Source organism: Punica granatum, unplaced genomic scaffold (assembly GCF_007655135.1).
Source record: "Punica granatum isolate Tunisia-2019 unplaced genomic scaffold, ASM765513v2 Contig00433, whole genome shotgun sequence".
Classification (NCBI taxonomy): Eukaryota; Viridiplantae; Streptophyta; class Magnoliopsida; order Myrtales; family Lythraceae; genus Punica; species Punica granatum.
Genome location: NW_022204345.1, coordinates 1 through 25,659, shown reverse-complemented (window position 1 = coordinate 25,659; position 25,659 = coordinate 1). Strand labels below are relative to the sequence as shown.

Below are 25,659 nucleotides of genomic sequence, written 5' to 3'. Positions count from 1 at the left end.
GTCAATGACGAGATGACGACGTCAATGGCGAGATAACGGTTTGTACTATCATATTACAACTTTGAAACATTTTGTACCATCAAGTAGCAAAAAAAACTTTTTGGACCAACTTGATACATTAATGAAACTTTTTGGATCACCAGTATAATTATCCCGAAATATAAAAGGAGCTTAGAGTCGAATTCTCATACTGCTACATCATCACAAACGTTTATACTAAGGAAATTTTATTAATTAATTATGAAATATATACATTTTATATACAAGGGAACAAAATATGACATAAAGATCAAAAGAATATGTAGCGTAGTAGAGCATGCCCTTGTCTGTTGACTTAGGGGTTGCAGGTACGATATCTAGTGAGACTACTCGTACCATTTTATTAGTTATTTAGGATTTCTCTTTCATTGTACTAGACCTTGGGCCTCCTTTGTAACTGAAAAAAAAATCAGAAACAAAATATGTAATAAAATATATTGATTATATATACATTGTCCAATATTTAGATTATATATAACAAAATATAGCTCAATATGAGCATTACAATAATTTGCATTGCCATATATGTGACTTCAGTTCAATATTCACGTAAAGAATATTTCCAAATAATTTATTTGTTCTTCATGACATCACATATTACTAAATATAATCTATATATTTAATCAACATAAGCGCCCGCACAACGAGCATGTACTCATCTAGTTGACATAATATTATAATTAGTTGATTGTGAATTTCAATATATCATACATGACCTCCTTTTAACTTTTTTAGTCAAATACATTTCGAAAAATTTACCGTACTCACATTTCTTGATGCTCATAAATAAAAAAGTGCAAAAATAGAATTAAGTTTCAATATTAATTTGGCCACGAGAAACAAACTTTATCTAATTGACCCGTGCAAAGCACGGGCAAATAACTAGCTAGTATGAGAATAATACCGATCAACATATTCAATCCACAAGACAAGAGAGAGTTGGGTTCCAAATTCGGGTCAGATTCAGCCAGGTCGGGTTCCTCATAGGCGGACTAAATGTCCTTCAGTTGTCATGGGCTCTTAGTCTTAGGTAATATGCCTACGGCCACCCCTGGGGGTGGGGGATCAACTACCACATGGTGATAAAGGGATTTTCAAAGGCATGGGTCATGTACGTTATAAACTCGCTTGGAATAGAGAGTGTGAATCTTTGACAAATGCCTGATGACATATATGTATGTGTGTGAATAAACGAATGCTTGACCTTCTGAGTTAAGTCCAAACTGAGGGGTCTTCGTCTTCTTAAATGCTAGGATGGAACTTTTCGCCATGAAGGAAATTACATGGAAGGCAGTAGGCTTTTTGAGACCTCTAGTCAGAGGAATCATACAAGTAGTGAGGATATCATAATATATATTTAGGCACAGTTCGGTTAAACATTATATCATCATCTTTCTCATCACAGCAATCGCTCACCGATGAGCTCTATTATGCCTTCACTAATGTTATTCACCCTCTTTGTCTTGGGGATATTCCAGCGAGCTAGTTCCGCAAGCTCAACCTGCATCAAGACAGAGAGGGAAGCTCTCCTGAGATTCAAGCAAGGTCTGGTTGATTACTCAAACTGCCTTTCATCCTGGACCGAAGAAGACTGTTGCTCATGGGAGGGAGTCAGGTGCAGCGAGAGGTCAGGACATGTCATCAAGCTTGACCTCACAAATCCATGTGTTACACCCGTGCCTCTTGAAGGTGACTACAGAAGAAAGATGGTGCGCGGGAACTGCACTTTGACAGGTCAGGTACACCCCTCTCTCATCGAGCTGAAGCACTTGAGGTACCTAGACTTAAGTTGGAACAATTTCTCAAACTCGCGGATTCCGGCTTTCCTTGGTTCCCTTTCAAACTTGGTGTATCTGGACCTCTCTAACGCATGTTTCGCTGGGAAAGTCCCCCTTCAATTGGGAAACCTCTCCAATCTGCAATATCTTGGCCTCATGACCAACTACCGGGATGATTCTCATGAGCCATCAGTTGATAATCCGGTAGATTCTCATTACCTATCAGTTGAAAATCTTCAGTGGCTATCGAATCTTCCTTCCTTAAGGCACCTGGACTTGTTCGGTATCTCTATCAGGAACGCCGAAGGTTGGTTACACACGATTAAAATGCTCCCTTCTTTAAAACACTTGGGATTGGGAAGTTGCCGACTTCCTGATGTCCCTTCTGCTCCACATTTTAATCTCACTTCAATTGAATTTCTCGATCTAAGCGAAAATTATTTTGGCTCGGTAGTTCCCATTTGGCTTCTCAATCTAACCTCCATTGAGCACCTCGATCATTCTACCAATTTCCTGATTGCTTCTTCTTTCCCGAGCGAGATCATCAAAAATAACAGACAGCTTGCCTTCCTTGATCTAACCTTGAATTTCATGGAAGGTGAAATATTGGGCAATCTCAGCAATCTGTGTCAGTTGTCTGAGTTGAGACTGGCATACAACAGCTTCCATGGAGACATTTATAAAATATTAGGTGATTCTTCTGCTTGCTTCCATGATACTTTGAGCATTCTAAATCTTGGAAACAACAATGTCAGCGGCCATTTGGGGAATGAGATCGGGTCTTTCAAGAATTTAGAATTCATTGACCTGTCCAAGAACTCGGTTGAGGGTCTAATTCCAACAACCCTGGGTCAATTGCAGTCTCTAAAGTATTTGAATCTCAGAGAAAACAAACTGTCTGGTAGCATTCCAAGAGGTATTGGACAGCTTTCCAATCTATACACACTGGACGTTTCCAACAATCACTTGAACGGAGTGGTGACTGAAGTTCACTTGGCTAACCTCACGAGCTTGACCAGATTGGATATATCAATGAACGAGTTGGCAGTCTCTATTAATCCTGCATGGACTGCTCCATTTCAACTCAAGTACATCGGAATGTCGAATTGCAGAGCCGGTCCGCAATTCCCTACATGGCTTCAATCGCAGAGACATATTTCTGGGTTGGATTTGTCCAATACCAGCATAGCCACCATAATTCCTTACTGGCTTTCCAATATTTCGTCTGTCATTAAATCCTTGGATTTGTCGAAGAACAGGCTGACAGGAAACATTCCGGGTGGATTTGGAGATACAATGGCAGAACTTGAGGCATTGTCCCTTTCTGACAATTTCTTGAATGGCAGCATTCCAGATTCTTTTTGCAAGATGAAGGAGTTAATCTTACTAGACCTCTCAAATTGTTGGGTATCCCTCCAATTTGGAGGAAGTTGGGCTCAAATTGTATTGGGCTTTTATCGGGCTTTAATAGGCCCAAGAACCCATTTTTGTTAGGGTTTATTCTTCAGCAAATCAGCTAAGGTATAAAAGCAGCAGCAGACTGCAGTAGCAGCAGAGTGTAGACAGCAGCGGCAGAGGAGCTGCAAGCAGCAAAACAGCACAAAGAACAAAGGAAGAGCAGAGCCGAATTCTGCTCAACAGGGGCAGCGCGCAGCTGGAGATCAAACCTCGATCGGGACATCAAACGAACTCCGATTGGGACGAAATTTTGACAGCAGCTTCACAACACGTGGGGCTAACTTCTGAACGGTCAGAATTTCTATTCGAGCTCTGTAGGTGCTGTTTTAGCTGATTTTGTGAACCACCCGGTGTGGGTGACGAATTTAGTATTTGGGTGATCCAAGAGAGTGTTTCTCTTGAGTTTGGTGATCCAAGGGTTTACCCTTGATGAAAGACATTGTATAACCTTCATAGTGGATCGTTGATTCGGAGTTGGTCCCGTGGTTTTTCCCCACATTGGGGTTTTCCACGTAAAATTCTTGGTGTTGTTTTACTTTACTGCTTGTTGGTTGATTTGATTAGTTCCTATCTCGATTACACTAGAAGGGGAGGAAGATTAATCGCTGCGTTATTGTTTGGTTGAGTACATCCCTAACCCCAACAAGTGGTATCAGAGCTTCGGGTTAGAGAAGTTTGAGTTTTTTCGGTGTTTTCGAGATGGAGGAGTCTACAGGATCTATGTTCAAGTTGAATGCAACCAACTACTCTATATGGAAGTCTCGGATGGAGGATCTTCTATTTTGCAGGGATTTGTACGATCCTATTGAAGGGGATTCCGCGAAACCCAAAGATAAGGATGACAAGGCTTGGGAACGCACAAATCGGAAGACTATTGGTTTGATTCGGCAGTGGATAGACAATAGTATTTATCATCATGTTGCTCAGGAGACAAATGCGAAAGCTTTGTGGGATAAATTGACAAATCTCTATGCGAGGAAGACACCACAAAATAAGGCATTCCTCGTGAAGAAGCTGGTTCATCTTCGTTTCCAGGATGGAGGTGATATGGCTGCGCACATGAGTAATTTCCAGGATATTATTAACCAGTTGACGAACCTGGAGATAATATTACCCGATGAGTTGCAGGCCTGTCTACTTTTAGGGACTCTACCGGATAATTGGGACACACTTGTGGTTGCATTAAGCAATTCTGCGCCAAACGGGAAGCTATCGTTGTCTACGGTGACAGACAGTTTATTTAATGGACTAGAAGGAAAGGCACGGGAATTTCCATTCAGTCTGAAGCTTTGGTTACTGAACAACGGGGGAGAAGTCAAAGCAGAAATTTCTCTTCTAAGCATAGTAACTCACGTGGCAAATCGAGGGGCAGATCAAAGTCGAAGACGAGGAAAGTGGTCACTTGCTATCACTGTGGAAAAGAGGGACACTACAAAAGGGAGTGTAGAGCTCTGAAGAAAAATCAGAATGGCAACGGTGAGAGCAAGAAGGAAGAAGGCACTACAGCAGTGGCATGTGATGGAGAGACCTACATCATTTGTGATGAAGCTTATGTGAATTTCACATGTCAGGACTCTACCTGGGTTGCAGATACAGGTGCCTCGTTTCATGTCACTCCTCATCAGGATTTCTTTTCATCTTACACTACCGGGGACTATGGTTATGTGAGAATGGGGAATGGACAATCATGCAAGATTGTCGGTATTGGTGATGTCTGTCTAGAGACCGAGCTTGGCTGCAAGTTGTTTTTGAAGAAGGTGAGGCATGTTCCAGAAATTCGCCTTAACCTAATCTCGACGGGTCAACTTGATGATGAAGGCTACAGTAATGAATTCAGCAATGGGAGATGGAAGCTCTCCAAGGGTTCGTTGATTGTGGCACGGGGTCAGAAGACCGACACTCTCTACAGGCTGCGTGCCAGACACAACTCCGGTCAGGTTAATGTTGTTGAGGATTATCCTATCGAGCTATGGCATAGGAGACTTGGGCATATCAGTGAGAAAGGTATTCAAATTCTTGCTAGAAAGCAGTCTTTGCCCATTAAAGGTATGCACTTGAGCACTTGTGATCACTGTTTAGCTGGTAAGCAGAGGAGAGTTTCTTTTGTTAGAAGTCGTCCCTCTAGATGCCATCATATACTTGATCTTGTGCATACAGATGTTTGTTTTATGTCGGATAGATCTCTTGGTGGTGCTCTCTATTTTGTGACATTTATAGATGATCACACCAGGAAAGTTTGGGCTTACCCTATGAGAACTAAAGATCAGGTGACTGAGATTTTCAAGAACTTCCATGTAGCAGTGGAAAGAGAAACAGGCATGAAGCTGAAATGTGTCAGAGCTGATAATGGTGGTGAGTATAGAGGTCCTTTCGAGAACTATTGCAGGACTCACGGTATCAAACTTGAGAAGACGGTACCGAAGACACCACAACAGAACGGGCTTGCAGAGAGAATGAACCGCACAATTGTTGAGAGAGTTCGTTGTATGCTTTCTCAGGCGAAACTGTCTAAGCCTTTCTGGGGCGAGGCAATGAGGTCAGCGGTTGATCTTATTAATCTTACACCGTCAGTTGCACTTGATGGAGATGTACCCCAGCAGGTGTGGACCGGCAAGAAAGTATCATACAAGCATCTCAGAGTATTCGGGTGCAGGGCATCTGTTCACATTCCTCGAGATGAAAGATCAAAACTTGATGCCAAGGCAAAACAGTGCATCTTCTTGGGTTATGCACATGAAGAGTTCGGGTACAGGCTTTGGGACCCTGATAGCAAGAAGATCATCAGGAGCAGGGATGTTGTCTTCTTTGAGGACCAGACAATCGAGGATTTGCAAAAGTTAGAGAAGGCCAGTGTAGGCAATCCTCACGAGATCTCTATTCCTGTACCGGTTGATGTAGAGCATCCAGTGGAAGAGGTATCTGGTGAGTATGAAGAAACCACGACTGGGGGTGAGATTCCTCAGGTAGATGATGATGTGACTACGGATGATACAGGCTCGCAGTTACAGTTAGAGCCTGCAGATCTACCTAGACAATCTGATAGAATAAGACGATCATCTACAAGATATCCGCCTCATGAATATGTGCTACTGACTGACGGGGGAGAACCTGAGTGCTATGATGAAGCTGTGGCACATGAGTACAAGGAGCACTGGTTGAAGGCGATGAATGAGGAGATGAACTCCTTGTCTGAAAATCACACGTATGACCTAGTGAAGCTACCGCAAGGTAAGAGAGCATTGAAGAACAAATGGGTCTACAGGTTGAAGACAGAGAACTCGCGACCTCGATACAAAGCTCGACTGGTAGTGAAAGGTTTCAACCAGAAGAAAGGAGTTGACTTCGAGGAGATCTTCTCGCCCGTTGTCAAGATGTCATCGATCCGAGTTGTTCTCGCACTGGCAGCTAGTCTGAACTTGGAGATCGAGCAGCTCGATGTAAAAACAGCTTTCCTACATGGTGACTTGGAGGAAGAAATATATATGGAGCAGCCTGAAGGATTCCGAGTTAAAGGTAAGGAGCATTTGGTGTGCAGGCTGAGGAAGAGCTTGTATGGGCTTAAGCAAGCACCTCGGCAGTGGTATAAAAAGTTTGACTCTTTCATGTTGAGCCATGGCTACACACGGACAACTTCAGATCATTGTGTGTTCGTGAAACAATTCTCGAATGGTGATTTTATCATTTTACTGTTATATGTGGATGATATGCTACTTGTTGGTCATGATATGAGCAAGATTACAGAGTTGAAGAAGGAGCTCAACAAGTCCTTTGCCATGAAGGATTTGGGACCGGCAAAGCAGATCCTTGGGATGCATATTTCTCGTGACAGATCAAGTGGAAAACTTTGGCTTTCTCAAGAGAAGTACATCGAGAAGATTTTGAATCGGTTCAATATGGGTAATGCTAAACCAGTTTCATCACCACTTGCTTCTCATTTCAAACTTAGCTCGAAGCAATGTCCTACAAGTGAGAAGGAGAAAGAAGAGATGAAGAAAGTTCCTTACTCATCAGCTGTAGGAAGTTTGATGTATGCCATGGTCTGTACAAGACCAGATATCGCTCATTCTGTTGGTGTGGTTAGTCGTTTTCTCTCCAATCCGGGGAAAGAGCATTGGAATGCAGTTAAGTGGATTCTGAGGTATCTCAGAGGAACATCCAAGGTGTGTTTACACTTTGGCACTGGTAAGCCGGAGTTAGTGGGCTACACGGATGCAGATATGGCAGGAGATATCGATTCCCGGAAATCCACTTCGGGATACTTGATGACTTTTGCAGGGGGAGCTATCTCATGGCAATCAAGGCTTCAAAAGTGCATCGCTTTGTCTACAACGGAAGCCGAATACATTGCGGTGACCGAAGGTTGCAAGGAGATGTTGTGGTTGCAAAAGTTTTTGCAGGAGTTGAGCTTGAAGCAAGAAAGGTATGTTCTACACTGTGATAGTCAAAGCGCAATTCATCTTTGCAAGAATCCCACTTTCCATTCGAGGTCGAAGCATATCGATATCAAGCTTCATTGGATTAGAGATGTGTTGGAGTCCAAGCTGGTGAAGCTAGACAAAGTGCACACCGATGAGAATGGAGCTGATATGATGACAAAACCTCTCGCTAGGGAGAAACTTCATGTTTGCCGAAGTATAGCCGGTATGCTTGAAGCCTCCAAATAGTCGGGAGGGGGAGTTTGTTGGGTATCCCTCCAATTTGGAGGAAGTTGGGCTCAAATTGTATTGGGCTTTTATCGGGCTTTAATAGGCCCAAGAACCCATTTTTGTTAGGGTTTATTCTTCAGCAAATCAGCTGAGGTATAAAAGCAGCAGCAGACTGCAGTAGCAGCAGAGTGTAGACAGCAGCGGCAGAGGAGCTGCAAGCAGCAAAACAGCACAAAGAACAAAGGAAGAGCATAGCCGAATTCTGCTCAACAGGGGCAGCGCGCAGCTGGAGATCAAACCTCGATCGGGACATCAAACGAACTCCGATTGGGACGAAATTTTGACAGCAGCTTCACAACACGTGGGGCTAACTTCTGAACGGTCAGAATTTCTATTCGAGCTCTGTAGGTGCTGTTTTAGCTGATTTTGTGAACCACCCGGTGTGGGTGACGAATTTAGTATTTGGGTGATCCAAGAGAGTGTTTCTCTTGAGTTTGGTGATCTAAGGGTTTACCCTTGATGAAAGACATTGTATAACCTTCATAGTGGATCGTTGATTCGGAGTTGGTCCCGTGGTTTTTCCCCACATTGGGGTTTTCCACGTAAAATTCTTGGTGTTGTTTTACTTTACTGCTTGTTGGTTGATTTGATTAGTTCCTATCTCGATTACACTAGAAGGGGAGGAAGATTAATCGCTGCGTTATTGTTTGGTTGAGTACATCCCTAACCCCAACACAAATAACATGTTATCGGGAAGTCTTCCTCGCTGTTGGAAAGGATTACAAGCACTGGAGGCACTGGGCTTGGAGAACAATCAACTGGAGGGCCATATTCCGACATCAATGTGCTCTCTTCAACAGCTCTCAGTTTTGGTACTGAGAGGAAATAATTTCAGAGGAATTCTTCCCAAATGCTTGGCGAATATGTCCCTGGATGTTCTCGATGTGGGCCACAATAAAATTGCTGGTGCGATACCATCATGGATTGCTCAAATTCCTTTCCTAAGTGTACTGAGTCTTGAATCCAACGCCCTGAATGGGGAAATACCAATTGGAATTTGCCAGTTCTGCTGTCTCCAAATTTTGAACCTAGCAGACAACGGCCTTTCTGGAACCATTCCCCCCTGCTTAGACAACATAACTGCTCTCACTAGCCCAAACTATCACGGTAACTGGGATTCTTATTTTGGAACTGAGGTAAATACGAAGTCATTAACCCAGCTATACACCAGCACAGCTCGATATCTGCATTCGATTGACCTTTCAAACAATAAGTTTGTTGGAGAGCTTCCAAGAGGGCTGACAAGGCTCTACAAACTTCAGAATCTCAATTTGTCACGGAACAACTTCAGCGGGAGAATACCTTCAGAGATTGCCGATTTATGGAATCTGGAGTCACTTGATTTGTCGCTCAACCGATTCTCAGGTCCAGTTCCATCGAGCTTATCCAGTTTAAACTTCCTAAGTTTTATGAACCTGTCATTTAATAATTTGTCGGGTTGCATGCCCTCGAGTGTCCAGCTTAGTACATTCGGAATTGAATCATTTGTTGGCAATGATGACCTCCGTGGACCTCCACTTTCGAAAAATTGCATAGGAGACGATCACGGACAACCTGGTTTGCCTGAACAACAATATGATAATTCCAGCAAGGAAGATGAGTTTGACATTCGCTGGTTTTATGCGGGCTTGGCACCAGGATTCACCGCAGGATTCTTGGGATTTTGTGGCTCGTTATTGTTCAAGCGCTCGTGGAGGCAATCCTTTTTTCTGTGGTTGGACAGAATCATCGACCCCCTGCTAGTGATGATGGAGGCCAATTTAGTTCGGTTGCAAAGAGCTTTTAAACAACACGACCAGAACACTATTTGGTGAGTCTCTCTCTCTCTCCCCCCCTCCGCCTTCGAACTTGTCACTAGTTTCTGATTCTATCCTAGCTAATTGATTATTATCCTTGGCACTTTTGATTGTAGGTGAAAATAAAATGGCAAACTCCTGCAATTATAAGCGGAAAGGACGAGTTTCATGGAAGTAACCATGATGTATCTGTAAAGACAAGTGTTATGGGTGTACTCGATATATGTAATGCAGATGGACTCTTATAAGTTTAGAATGCTTTCAGTCATTACTTCATTTCATCATGAGCTTTTCGTTTGGCTTTTTGAGATAGCTTTTCATTTGATCAAGTCATTTCTGCAGAAAATCTAGTAAATTCCCAGTGGGTGGAAATCCAACTATTTCTTCCTGTCGACCCAGAGAGCTTTAGTTCGTTAACCATACTGCAGGAATCAGATTAACATTCTTAGAAAGGCAAGCTCAGTTGATCTAGCTTCCCGCGCAGAGAATCCCCTGCTTCATTCTCACCATACTATACTCGAACATATCAGCAAGTTTAACACAGGTTCTTGCTCAAGGTGACCTGCCTTTTGGCTTTTGCACAGTTCACTTTAATATTCTGTTCAGCCGCAACCACGTTTATCTCCTAGTTCTTGGCAAGCAGAATTCCGTATTTATATCTTGAAGTAGGCATACTTAGTTTTCATTGTTACGATAAAGGTGTTTGGTTTCGAGATTTTGATCACGTTCACATCGAATCACAAGTTGGAAAAATAGAGCATAGAGCAAAAACCTTCTAACACATTGACGACTAACCCTGTATAAAATCAAAAGAACACGTGAGAGCCTGAGTCAATTGCACCTGGTTTAAAGATCACCGGGGAGAAGATTAACCAGGACATCTCTCAACTTTCCCTTCAGAACTACATATACTTCCTCATCAGACATTCCACCCCTTGAAACCGACCTTCTCAAACACTCTGAGAGAGCCGGCATTCTCCACGTCGACCATAGCTTCCAGCCTCTCTCCAATTCCTGCCACTCCTTAAATATAGTCTACACCAGCATCTGCACAGCCTTCGCAGCGATCCCTTTTTTTTTTCTTTTGCTCAGAAATAATGAAGATTCATTCATTACCGAAAAGAGTACATAACAAAATACTCGAGACACAGAAAATTACAAGATCGGAAACAATCAGAAGGATCCACCTTGTCTTGACTTGACAATGCAAACTCTTCTTTGGAAATATATGTCCTTTTGTTTGGTCATTTTCCTCCAAAATTGGGCTGGGTCAGGCCGAAATCGCATGCCTGATGAGCTTCAGGGTATGGAAGAGGCCCATTGTCATGATAAAGTGCAATCCTTTTTTCCTTTTCAAATGCAGAATGGCATATCATGTCGTCAGTTCACAAGTGGCCATGTTTATGTGATTCATTTGCTACTTGCTGAAGTTTTAAGAGGTCTGTAGCCGAACCATGCTCTGCAGCTGCACGAGGAGTTCAAGTTTTGGCTCGTGAAAATTACGAGCAGAGTAGGGTGCGAGTTTCTAGGGGCTCTAGCATATACATGTCAAATTGATCATTTTTTGACTCCATTCTATACTCTTAGTGCTATCTAAGCCCAAAGTTGGTCCACTAAACTTCTCTTTCCTCTTTTTGCGACCGCACGTTTAGGAATGGATGCGACAATTTATTGCAAAGATTTACGGTGTAAAACCGAATAAAGTAAATTAGGAAAACTAAAATGATTAAGCGAATCATAACCGTTAGATATTCATGTGAATGCTATGAATTCCGCATGAACCTATAATAGCATGCACTTATATTAGCTTTATCTTTTAAAATTAATGACAGTTTATTTCTCGCAATCGTTTCATATGTTACGGAAGTAACTTATAGAAAGAGAAAAATGGTGATGATATCTGATTCAATAGAAGGGCTAGGTGAACTCATCCCCTTTGTGTTCCCATCAAAGGCTTCCCATCAGAAGAGAAGAGAGGTGTTTCCCTTTGCTTCTCCTTTGAAATCCTCTCAACCTCTCCACTTTCTTTTTCTTAACGTTTGTGGATGTCATCTTCATTGCTGTTTGCATGTCTGCTACACCTTCTTTTCTTCATGTTAGATATATCTCAAGCTTTCGATCGATAATGGTCGAAAACAAAATCAAAGAAGCGTTGAATATATATAAAGAACAAATCTTATCTTGTACCGAAAAACTTCTTCTTGTCATTGTGTTAAGGGTCATCAAAGCAAAAGATCCTCCATCGTCTTGTTATAGACTTCTTGTCGACAATAAAACATCGTGAAGGATAATAGTGTATTTTGTCATCAACAATCCTCTTCGTATGCGGAGGAACTGCTCTCAATATCTCGAATTATATTCAACCACAAACCAGGAAATCTTGATTGTCACATACATTATGTTTTCTGTTTGGGTTGTGATTAATTATTATCACCCCAAATAGCCATGGACCCTTAACATGGAGTCTCATCAATTGTCTTTATCACTGATGACATGGATTCAATCAATTGCCAAGTCAATGTGGCCCCCCATGGTGGGTATTTTCTTTGAATGATTATGCCCTTGGTGGGGCTCCTTTCATTTTTATTTTTAATTTTTCTGAATAATAATCCCGTGGATCTTTGATTACTAGTAGCTCTCACACATTATTAGGAATGGATCGGGAGTCAGATACATTATGAGATGATCTGAATATAGCTCTTCAAATTTTATGATGAAATTTTCTATATTTGTCTTTTAATTCGAAAAAGTTATCTTACTATTTACTTCTCAAAGATCCTATCACCTTTTATTCTGATTCTGCGTCCGCCTACATTTATAATGCCCATTTGAAGGGACATATATGGCAACATCAAGAAAATAATTAACATGAAGATGACCCCAACAATTGACAATTTTGCAGAACAATAAGTTGGACTAAAATATATATTATCGAAAGAAGCTAAAAGTTAAATATATGCCTATATTAAGGAATTATTGATCACAATGCAATTAATAAACTATTTGGCACCAAATGCATGATGAATTGATTGGTACAAATAATACATTCAACCCATCAATTATTAAAGAAAAAAATTATGTGTTTACAAGTAATTTTATCTGCCATTATAATATATGATGACTTGTCATGTTGGGTTTTGTAATATATATTAGTACTTGGGAAGACCATCGAGGAAGATTCGAGTTGAGAACATGATTGGTACAGTCTCGATCTCATTCATAATTTAAACATGAAGGAATAGCTCTAAAACACAATTTTTTTGCCTCATATTAAAATTGATTTCTCACATCTCACACACCCAGAAGATTATTCCTTGGTTCGGCCTCGAAGATTATTCCTGGAACAGTGCTGTTCCAGGTGTTGATCTTAGGATCTTAAATCAAATTGGAGGATATTTACATTATTATACGAACGAAAGCAAAATACGGAATAGTAATAAATCAAAAGAAGAAGATGTACCATTCCATCTAATAAATAAAAGTTTGATTATCAGAAAGAGCTAAAGGAATTGAAGAAAGTATTGAAATTGGAAAAAAAAAAAGGAGTAAATATATATAAAGTTGGACGAAAAAAGCACCCTCTTAGATCTTATCCCACAATTAAGGCATAGAAACAAAGGACACTTATTTAAATATCAAATATAAAATTACTATCTATTGTTTCTCAAAGTAATCACCACTCTCGATTGATTGCTCTCTGATCGTCAAAAAAGAAAAAATTGTTTGCTCTCTCTAACTTTTCTACTTTACTTCTCATGTTCTCCCTTAATTTTCCCTATTTCTAAGCCATATATGTCCTTCAGTTTTATCCCCTTCTCATCCTTAAACTTTTCTTCTGTTTCAGTTTAATCATCATAAATGAATTCGCGAAAAAATGTCATGCGTAGCTCTAATGAAGAGTTCCTTTGCTTTCATTATCCATATGAAATCCGTAAAATGTAAAGTTTTTTTTTCAGCTCTCAGGAAGTATTTGATTAGTGACTTTACTCGAAACAACCATCAATAAAGATTTGACTAAATGATTGTTCACTGGAGATAGAGCGAATGTTGTGAAAATTTCGAGATATAGAGAAAAATAACTAATAGAGAAAATAAATTTCATACAAAATAATATTAATATTTTGGGATTTCAAGTACAACAAATTTAACTTGTATAACATATCAAAACAAGAGATATAATTTAACGGAAAACACAAATAATTGAAAACGATTAGTGGACAAACCTTTCTAGAAACTCTCTTAAGGATAGATAATTTCCCATAATATTACAGCGCTATTTCAACGGAATTATCCAACCCCGGATACAATGCCCACGAAGAGTAGTCGTGACTGTAAACACGACACCCCCTCACTAAAACCCAACCCGAAGAATAGAATATCAAATAGGTAAATCTATTTCCTTTGGTATGTGGGTATAAACGATACGCAGATAGAGTGGAGAATATATATTTCTTTTTCTATTATGCTCAATCATATAATAGATTTCTCACACGCTCAAAATAAGCACTCGTCCTTATATATATAATATATATATATATATATCAAACAAGGGTCACGGTAATGAAATTCAATTGAATTAAATTACCAATTGAATTTGGCACTGCAACGGTCAAAAGTCTAAGAATTAAATACCGATCTTAAATTTGAAATTGACCAAGAAAGAGCAAGTAAATGGCTAATTCAACACATATAAATAAGAAAGAACAATTTGTAATTTATTAACAAATCAATTAATATATTATTATTAGTAAATACAATTTATTATACAACAATCCCCCTCTTATTTACTAATAATAATATAAACACAAATTAATATAAAGAAAATAAATAGTTGGGTTATGGTAAAGTGCATAATCTGACGGTGGCCTAGGGCTTGAACCGCAAGTTAGAACATAAATTCAAAGAATTTAGTTCCCACTATATATCAGTTCTAGTTCACTATAGGCAACGCCAATTTAGTACGGCCTTGCGCTATCCTAGTCTTGCAAGTACTCCAAGATTTACCAAAAAATATGTAGAAAGCAACCTCCCGCTTTCATATTTGCATAGGCAGTTTCATTTAGAGTGTTCACAACCGCTTTAACACTCTACTATAAAAACTATGAGACTGTTAAGGACAAATGTCCAACCTTTCTCGTTGAAGAAATTCGACGCATTAAACTAGATAGGAACTTTTGGAAATTACCTCATACTATTTCTCACAATTCATAATGCACTGAAAATGTAAATGCGTATTACATTTCATGTATAATCCATAGTGAAGAGGACTTGAACTCTCAGAACTTGATTTCCGTTCAAGGAGTCAATTATCCCATTTAGTGGCATCGATGTAAAGGGGTAGAATTCACTCAGACTTTTTATATAATCCGTAATAATCCTATACCTCTCACGATTTTATAATTCTCCTTATAGGAGGATTAACAAACATATATCGTGGAGTATTACTTATATGCTTTATCACATGTGAGTATGTTTGTCTCACTAGACTCATTTTTAGTCTCAATTATGTACGTGCCTTCTCATGGAATGATCTCACGAAGACATTGCTCCATCTTTTTACCTTTTCGCCATGTGAAATTCTGACTAAATTAGGCTTCTCAAGCGATTTCTCATCTTCGCTATTTTCTTGTTTCTCTTTAAATCTCTAACTGCCAAATAACTCTTTCTCCAAGAGAAAATAATCATCATGATGCACACTAAAATGGTTAATGTCAATATTATTCCCAAAAATATGAAGCCATAAAGTTCTTATTTAAGAGTAAGTCCCAGTGAACTCGATAATTGCAATGATATACAACCATACACATTAGTACATCTTTAAAGTATCCTCATGAATTATCATGTTACTGTAAAAACACTTTGTTCAAAAGTAAGATCAATGTATTACTTATAGCACTGAGATATTTTTTCCTCTGTAGAGAATTACACTAACAATTTCTATATAATTACTCATCTTAAAATCTCAATATCAATAAATCCAAAAAACTCTGATGAGATGAAATATAATGCAATTCACAAACTCACGTATGCTAAGGATATATGTATAACATATCACCCTACTTTTTCAATATATATATATATATATATATTTAAGAATTCAGAATTCCAGCATATTCACATATAACACCAATTAGATTAAACCCTGAATTTATTTGATTCTCTCGGTATAAAACTAAGTCCTAATAGATGTTCAATCTTAGCCTAAGTAATCTCATGGACTAGTAACTAATATATAGATAGCCACGAAACAGAATTGAATTTGTCAATTACCTCCAAAACTATAAAATACTTCCATGTCAAAAAATTAAATAATTTGGACGATGCACAAATGTAGTTTAATTATTTGGGTTATGATCCTTCACAAGGAATGATGCTATAATCATCCCTAATCGGTTACTCATTAATTCATTTCACTTAAACAGTTTTGACGTGTTGAACACATCCACCCAAGTAATGTATAGAATATGTAAAGAGTGAAAATAGACGCGTAATTACATACCTGACTTACAGGCTCTTGTTCCAAATCACATGGAATTGAATTCATTCAACAATTAAAACATGCCTTAAAGATAATGTCTATATCTTGATTCATGAATTTACAGTATCCACGTCCCATCCAACTTGCGGTATGCTTCCCCCTTTGATTTTAATTTTTGACTTGCTTGAAGAATCTCCGCCACACAACCTCATCAGCAATAACAAGAGTGAAGTCATCATTGGTGCATCAAACAAATAAAAAAAAATTCAAATCCAATTGGACGGTTGAATCACATATACAAACAAAACTCTCTGAGAGCAACTTTTACTTTATTTTAAGACCGTAAAATCTACCACTGTCAAAATGCCCATTCATCTCAAGATCACAAATTGAATTCAAAGGAGAAACTTCTCGAATGTCAGAAGTGAACAAACCAACAAAACTATCAAACTTCTACCTCTCAAATTATGATAAAAACGATTTGAAGAAAACCTCAAAAATTTAATTTGTCATATATCTCACAGTTCTCTGCATCTCGAAGACCGCCTTATATGGAGAAATTAATATATTATTATTAGTAAATACAATTTATTATACAACACCGAATTGATCTCAAATTTTGGACTTAAAAGAAAGTTTATGTACAATTTCAATTTGCATAAGAATTAATCTTTACTTATATATGTATATTACAGAAATAGAGAAAATGATTGTTCACTTTATTTTGCAATATATTATTCATTTAAAATACGAACTCCCTGTCAATAATGACTTGTAAGAGGCAATTCATTCACTAGAATATGCTATGTCTCCTAAACTTTGAATTTTATAGCAAACCTCAAGTCACATCTATAATAAAATTCTTTGCAGGCATGATGAACATTATGAACTTTCTAGAAATTATCATATAATAAATCATCATAGTTAATATCGAATTTTTTTTTAAAAAACATTTTTTAATTAACTAAAAATGGTTGTCTTCAAATCTCCTTTCCAACAAAGTAAGATATAATAAATTAATACTTTACCCCTCAATCAATATTAATATTAAAATTAAGAAATATTTATAGTATAATACAGAGTAAGATTGCCTTTGCAACAACTTTTACTATATCTTTATGTAGAGCATTCAATAAATGAATAAAGAGGCAAAAAAAAAGAAGAAGGGAAAAAAGAGTTTACGGTCACTTTTTTCCAGTTTATTATTATATATCTGCCCGAGAATTAATTATTTAGGATTTTTTTCAGCATGAACAATGGCACATGAAAGATAGATATGAAACATGCATGAACTTGAAGGACGTTTTTGAGGATATCAAAATGATTGGGTAAAATCTTTGAAAAGGCCAAGAGAAGACCCACAAGCAGCGAGGCCCCAACAGAGCAAATCCTGTGTGAGTGGTCTAATAAATAGTTTGATAGTAGACAATGATGGGTGGGCCCGAGCTGGCTGGTGGGCCCTGGGGGACCAGGAATCAGGCTCAATAACTGGAGTCCAGTGGGCCCGGATAAAAATAGCGGGGAATGATGATGATGATGATGATGGGAAAGGAAACGGCTCTGACAACAGGACGGTCCCGTGAAGCACTTCCCTCGTCTCTCAAAAATTTCCGAAAAGAGTTCCGTGGGGCCCCCACACAGTCTCTCCTTTAGGCCGAGGGTCGTCCCGTTCTGACTTCTAGAATCTGGAATCTTCTCCTGAGCCCAGCTGACGCTGATCTTCGAGCCGACTCGGGGCTCTCGTTTGCAGCGGCTTCGGCTAATGTTCTTAATTATTATTGTTATCATAACCTTTCCTATCTAATCTAATAACTATCTATCTATCTAATAATAGTATAAACTTATAAAGTTTTGGACATTTATAGGGAGAGTTTCAATTATTTTATATTCGTACAAGTCTACTTTATTTCATTTATTTTAATAATTTAATTTATTATATTATATGTATTCTGCAATTTTTAGAATATAAAAGCAAGTTTTCTTATTTACTATGTTTTGTTTTATTAGGAAAAAATCGAAATAGAGATTTTGTTTTTGTTTTTAAGTTTAATGTGTTATTTTACTATCTTATTTATTTTAATTAGAAAATAAAATTATTTTATTATTGTAATTATTACAAAATGAATGACATATAATTTTGAAAAGAAAAAGGAAATTCAAATATTTCGTAAAATTTCTCTTTCTCCGTCAAACTTTTATTAGTTCATTGAAACCGTACTCACTACTCTTTACGGGTATTATTTTCACATCTTAAGAAAAACTTTTGTCTTTTACTTTGATATTGTTTTCATCATTAATTTGATTGTTAATTCTCAATTGATTTTCTATTTTATTTTGTTATAACTTCCATTGGTGCAATCAATTAATTAAAAGAGACTCCAAAGGAGAAACCAAACCCTATTATTAGCACATTCATACTATTTGCACAAGTACTGAAAGCAACGATTTAAGAGAAAGTAATTCTAAGACAACAAAACATACAAAATTCTATTATGTTTTCCTCCTAAACTAGGGTTAGACTTCAATCATCTATGTAAAGTGCGTTATCTATAATAAATAAGAAATCAATAGTAACTCTTATATATGTGGGATAAAATCGGGTGGAAAATGTAAAACTAACTGTCCAGGTAGAGAAATCAAACTCTATAATTACTGAATTCTAACTAATAACATTTTAAAGTTTGGCCATGTATTATTAAAAGAATAAATTGACTGGCTACATAAAATATTGTGATTGTCTCTTATATATGCATCGCATTTCATAAATTTTTATTATCAATTAAAGAAAATCCATTTGTCTCTTATTCTACGTAATTAGTTATATCAAACGAAGCAATCTAAATATACTAATGTTTAAAAAAAGTTCTTTAGTGAATTACCGAGATTAAAATAATATAATGTTGTACATGCATTAATCCAATATAATAAAGTAATGATCTATTATTTCCTCTCATAGACTCTAATATTTCGTTAGTTTCTAAATATTTTTCAATGTAAATATATATTGACTACAATTTAGGAGTTGTGATATACTTATATATATAGCACTGGACGACAAAGATTTATGTAGGCCAAAAGGAATTAATAGAAAAAAAAAACAAGTTTTAGCTAAAATTTTGTGATGAACTTTTCCTATATACATATATCTAAAACTTTAATGTAAATACTTGAACACCAATATGCATATAACTAATGACTCAACCGTGCATGCACGGGGCAATTCTCCAAGTCTTAATATAATTTATAAGTGGAAATCTTGAATTAGAAATGTGAAAGTTCAGCTCAGCTATCACATTCTGATAAAGAATTTAAAAAATAAGAAAAACTTAGTTATCACTTTGGTCATTGAGATTTTCTTTTTCTCTTTTTTCTTTTTTTTTTGGTGAAAGGTCATTGAGTTTGAGAAAATATAAAGTAATGCCCATGTTTTTTGAAATTTTATAAACAATTGTTTATGAAAATTCCACATCATATATATTGTGAAATGATTAATATTACTTATCCAAAAATAAAATAAAATATTGGATCCCCATCCAACTTTCGATAAGAAGAAATGCTTTGAAGTTTGTCTTCTGAAATTTTCAAATAACTAGCAAAAATTTCCAAAATTTTGTATTATCATTTTTGTCACTCCGCAGCCCAAACTATGCACTTAGCCTTCCTAAATAATTTTTTTTCTTTTTCAACGTCATGATTTGTACAGCTACTGGTATAATTTCGAACCCGACATTTTATTACATTACTATGTTGGTAAGAGGCCATATTTTTTTTGGGGCATATGCAAATTATTCAATGTCCCATCCCATCTATGGCGACTAGCCAAATGAGAGAGGTCCCACAGGTACTGTGTTATGGACCTGAATGATGATTCATGGCATAAATTGGAAAACCCCACACGCCAATAAAAATTATTACAACACCAAGCTTAGCCTGAGCCAGCCATGTCACTTTCCGACAAGTTAATTACGTTGCATCTCAAAGTTATTCGGGAAAGGGAGAAAGACGGTATAGTAAATAACACTTGACCTCGACTCGGAACAAATTGTATTAGGATTTAAATTCCCCCTTTCAAACTTTTATACCCTTATATTTCCCTCTTTTCATGTCCCTAATGAACCATAATATAATCGCAAAAAATTTGAACAAAAATTTATCGTTAATAATCAATTCCTCTTGTCAGGATCGATAAATATGACAGATAAATTACCATGGAATGTAACTAAATAAAGTAAACTTTCCAAAATAACTGGGAAAGTTCTCGTTTTCGCTCGGATAATACCCATGATAATCCAGAAACCGATTTGTCCTGAAGAAAATTATCCTCGAGTTTCCTTAAACACGATCACAAAATTCACTGGATTTTGCGTTGCTAGCACTGCCGGTCTAATGAACATCCTACTATAGAGCTGCATTATAGAGGCAGCCATTAACTGCTAATTGCAAATCTTAGGAATAGAAAGTGAATGAGGGGGGAGAGAGAGAGAGAGAGAGAGATGGAGTAAGTTAATAATGGAGGGAGGGAGAGGTCCCTGTACCTTTTCAATGGCAGAGCAGTGTGCCTGAATGGAATGGAGTCAGCAATAGAAACCCTCCCTTTCCCCTCCCCCCCCCCCCCCCCCCCCCCCCCCCCCCCCCCCATCCCCCCAACAGTGCCCCCAATCTCTCCTTCTCTCTCTCTCTTTCTGTTCATCAGTCCATTCATTCATTCATTGCCCACTGCCCACTGATTCCATTCCAATCCCCTTTTTATAATACCTGCAATACCTCCCCTCACTCCCTCACTCCCTCCTCCCTCCTCCCTCCTCCTCCACTCCAATGGCAGTTTTCTGACCGGCGACTGTGAAAAGAAAGTCTGATATTAGCCTCTGCGAGAGAAAGGGTGTCTGTCGTGCATTTGCTTTCTTGGTGGGGGCTCCTTTTGGTTTGTGGGTCTTGTTGTCCGGTTCCAAAGCTTGAACCTTTCTTCGTGACAATTGACCCGTACCCATTCTTCCCTTGTCCGTTTTCTACAAATCCTCGTGTCCTGACCACGAGAACCGAAAGCCTCGTGTCGTTCCGATATTTCGTTTTCATCGTTGGATTATTTCCAGGAATGGAGGCCACGGAGTTGTAGCGGGGAGAGTTAGAGGGATGGGATTGGATTGGATCCCCATGGAATCCTTTTCCGGGAGGAAGCCAAGTGGCTGTGTTTTTTTATAAACTGCACTGAGCTCTCAAAAGCTTTTGTTATCCTTCATTATTCCCTGACACAAATCTTGTGGAGAGGAAAGAATAAAAATCAGGATTTTTTTTTCTATTATTGGAGCATAAGGTGGATCTTGGTCATATCAGGGTTGAATCAAGTTGGAATCTTTGGCTATTTATGGTTCCAGACTCAGATCTTAACAGGTACCCAATCAGTCAAATTTGGCTCTACTGCTGATAATTCTGATGATAGTGTCGGTGGACTGATGAATTTACTTACTTTGCAGTTGATAGGTTGAGTGTTTTTGGAAGATCCCAAACGATCCGATTCGCCGAAAGCTTTGATCGATGGCAGCGGAGCACGGCTCTCTACCTTCTCCGGTGGAGAAACCCAGAAGGCCCAGTTCGCCTTTCTTCAGCTTGCCGAGATTGTTCACTGCCTCCAACCCATCACCCGAGGCCGAACCAGTCATTAGCCCCCCTCGACTCTCGATTCCAAGCCATTCTCTGGGTTGACCTCGTTTTGGTCCGAGGCGAGCACCCCGAGGACCCCGGAGCCCGAGAACAAGATGGTAGTCATCGGCAGTCTCGGGCTAGTCGAAGTACTCAAGGATGAGGAACAGAATGATTCAAAGCCCTCCAAAATGGTGCTGTTTGGTTCTCAGCTCAGGATCCAAGTCCCTCCCCTGCCTCCCTCTGCTCTCTCCCCTGCTTCCGATTATTCCCCGAGGTCCCCTTCCGAGTTTGGTATTAAAACTCGAAACTCCCAGTCGCTATCACCGTCCCTGGTGAAGCAATCTGCGTCCAGCCCTCCCAAGTGCTGCAAATTCTCCTCGACCTCTCTCGGCGAGTGAGATCACTGAGATGGAATCGTCGGAGGACTACACTTGTGTGATCTCCTATGGGCCAAACCCGAAAACCGTTCACATATTTGGTGACTGCATAGTTGAGAGCTGCTGTGGAGAAGGAGGGCTGTCTCCTGCTTCATCCACTGAGAAAGGTTTCTCGATTGACGATCAGTTCAGTTCTCCTTCGACCCCATCAGACAGTTTCCTTAGCTTCTGTCACACCTGCAAGAAAAATCTTGGACCTGGAAGTGACATTTACATGTATAGGTGAGTTCACATTTTTCCTGCCATGCCACGTCGAAATCTCCATCAAATTCGATTATACAATCACTCGATGAATCTGACATTTCAGCTTTAATTGGACCGAATTCGTTCGAACAATTTTCTGCAAAGTTTTATTTCCATGACAATTTTGAAGTAGATCTTATCTGCTTCTGGGCATATTAATGTGATTTCGCAAATTTGGCTCTACCTATCAGGTAATGGTCCTGGTTTCGGTCCTTTCAGGGGGGAGATAGCATTCTGCAGCGGTGAATGCCGGTACCAGGAGATGCTGCTGGAAGAGAGGCATGGAAAGACCAGACCTCGATGAACTCTGCTACTCATCCAAATTCCCGATAACATATTGATATGCAATCATAAATCAGCCCAATCTTATTGTACTCTTTATGAACCCGATCATAAGATATGTGCTCGACAATCGTAGCTACCGAAACGCACCTTCACTGATCAAAATTTTTGCAGAGATAGAAGTGTATCTCTCTCACCATATCATATCCAACTGTATTTCAGCTCCCCTGGTGCAATTATTGATGTTAATGAAGAGATAGGAGCCATCCTCTCATGTACATTACGTTTTGTTCCAAGATGAATCATCATCATTACACTAAAACTGCTCTTTCCCGTCTCTTTCTCTCTCGTTCCGATGGATAACTCTACTAATCGAGCGCTCAGCTATATATCAACTGGACTGTAAAGAACATAACACGTACATATCAATCTAAGCAGCAGTGATTCATTTGCAGAGCTATATGAATGACCGGGTCAGTGATCCAGCGACTGTTCGACATGGCTTACCTTGTCACAATAATGATTCTTTAGTCACAGAATTGTCGCGACCGAACCGATTCAAGGGGAGCAGCTAAATTGTTAAAGGTCACGATCAAATCATGTAAATTATGAGCTAAATGGAATCTAAATCTCAATTGTTTAATTGATCCGGGCAATCATGGATTACCCACCTCATGTATTTTAGCAATAAAATTATTTGGGCTGAAGCAATTATTTTAATGGAACTGATTACCTCATGTCTGAAAGCAATGTGCATTGAATAATTAATATGAAATCCTGTTTCCAATGTGAACCACCTAGCATATGGAATCAAATAGATCCCGATTAATTCAAATTTGAGCCTGATCAGTCACCCGAGAGAAAAAAACTCTTTCAATAGTTTATTTTCTTCATTCATAACATCCAAAATTGAAACTTCTTTAAGGAAAAAAAGAAAGCATTAAATTACTTTTCATTCATTTATGTTGTGATTAAAATAAAATCAGTGTGAAGCTGCTGCACACAGCGACATTTTACGTTATTGCGGCAGAGCAGAGATGGAATCAATGGAGATGGTGATAGCCTCTGCTACTGCTCTGTGTGAGTAGCAGTTTTGGTTGGTCGATGATTGATTCACCTTTCCCCAGAAGAAGAAGAAGATGCAGAAAGTCTTTACTGGGTAATATAGTAATAAGAATTATTATTATTGCTCGAGGATAAAATTACTATAGGATAGGATAGGATCTATGCTCTAGGGGCCGGAAATTGCTATAATTGGCTCACTATAGCTTACTTAAAATAATGAAAATCTTACATCACGAGTCTTCCTTGCATCGAGAGCCAATTTTGAACAAGTTAACGGTCGAATGCGACAAATGGGACGCGTCAGCACAAATTGCTAAAATCTTGAAGCCGTACAGTCAAGGCGGCATGGCGCAAATCGCGATCCAGTCGATGACTTGTCCAATTATGATCTTTAAACATATAAGTATTTAACGGACCTAATTGCAAGCTTAAAGAAAATATCACAGTAGAATCTCAATTTACAGAAATATTTCTGTCATAGGGAAGAGACTGTAAAATGCGACAAAGGGACAAGTAGGCACAACTGCAAAATCTTGAGAATAAACAGTCATTGCAAAAGCCATGGTTTAGCCAATGACTCCACCAAGTATGATAATTCACCATTAGTCTCTAATTGGCAATTAGTCGTCGGTATAATACGAAAGAAAAAATTACAGTGAAAATCTCAATTTACCAAAATATTTCTTTTCCATGACGCGAAGCAATGTTATGCAAACTAACGGTATTTATCGACATTTTTATCTTTCGACCTAAATGTTTCATAATTCTGTTCTTCCTGGACAATACATGCGAAAGGTCCAAAATAATTGCCCCTCTCCTCCTCCTCATAAGTTGTTTCATTAAGAAAGCCCACTTGATCTTGGGTCGGGCCTTCGGTGGCCAACGTGACACGGTGTCAATGAAATGACCGCCCACGTGTCGGCTCCTCTTCCCGCTGCTAACTGATCGCATCCGGCTGGGGCACAACCGACATTTGGTTTCTCCGACCACGAGCATCGGAGAGGAACTAAACGATTAGTTTATGGAACTTCGTACATAAATCATGCAGAGAAGTAATGTAATGGCTCCTTTAACAATTAGTTTAATCTCGAAATTGCCCTCACAAAAACCCGAATTTCTCCTTCCCCTCCCTCTCCCCGATCACCATTACCTCTCAGATCCGACACGGGCAACCGAAGTTCGTCGCCGGGGCGCGGAAGAGAGCTCGACGGAAGAAGACACCGCCGGAGCCCCTGCGCCAGGACATGTCGGCCGCCGATTCGATGCCGGCGCCGTCTTATCGGGGGGACTTGGAGAGCGACCCCTTTCTTGATTCTAGAATCGTAACTTCCCTCATGCTTTCTGATTTATATTGACTGGAAACTTGAGATTTGTGGCAGCTCACCAAATAAAGCCTTCGTAGTTTTTGAGGCTTTGTGGGAAAGTTCTGATTTTGAGCACTTTTGCTTTTGTGGAATGGCTTTTTTATCGAAACATGGGCTAGCTTGGAATTGCATTCCACGAGTATGTGTAGTTCTGGTATCAACTTGGATGTCTTTCGCAGTGCCCAGACTACTCCTGGTTTTGATGTCTCGAATTGGTTGCGTCAATTAGGCTGTTGTTTGGAAAATGGTTTATCGGGTTCATTGTTCATCCTGTCTGTTAGTGAGGATTGGCAATACAATGTGATATCATATAACTAAATGCCACAAATTTTGGGACTTGTAATTTGCTTGTTATTGTGTATTCATAATTGGG

At 38.9% G+C, this 25,659-nt stretch overlaps 2 protein-coding genes and 1 pseudogene across 3 annotated transcripts; all 3 read left to right on the top strand.

The window, feature by feature from the left end:
• The first annotated feature begins 1,343 nt into the window (after nucleotides 1-1,343).
• Nucleotides 1,344-3,541, top strand: LOC116190415 (receptor-like protein EIX1). Its single transcript, XM_031520100.1, has one exon. The coding sequence runs from the start codon at nucleotides 1,458-1,460 to the stop codon at nucleotides 3,309-3,311; it is 1,854 nt and encodes a 617-aa protein (XP_031375960.1). The 5' UTR covers nucleotides 1,344-1,457; the 3' UTR covers nucleotides 3,312-3,541.
• A 5,069-nt stretch (nucleotides 3,542-8,610) lies between these two features.
• Nucleotides 8,611-10,131, top strand: LOC116190419 (receptor-like protein EIX2). 2 transcript variants are annotated; one of them, XR_004152670.1, is made up of 3 exons: nucleotides 8,611-9,346; nucleotides 9,442-9,791; nucleotides 9,894-10,131. XR_004152670.1 is itself a non-coding variant. In XM_031520103.1 (3 exons), exons 1-3 carry the CDS (start codon nucleotides 8,665-8,667, stop codon nucleotides 9,895-9,897), a joined length of 858 nt encoding a protein of 285 aa, XP_031375963.1. In that variant the 5' UTR covers nucleotides 8,611-8,664; the 3' UTR covers nucleotides 9,898-10,131. The 2 variants fall into 2 exon arrangements, 1 of the variants encoding a protein (XP_031375963.1); XM_031520103.1 differs by having other exon boundaries at nucleotides 9,620-9,791.
• Nucleotides 10,132-20,943: 10,812 nt separating this feature from the next.
• On the top strand, nucleotides 20,944-23,179 carry LOC116190420 (annotated as a pseudogene).
• The last annotated feature ends 2,480 nt before the right edge of the window (nucleotides 23,180-25,659 follow it).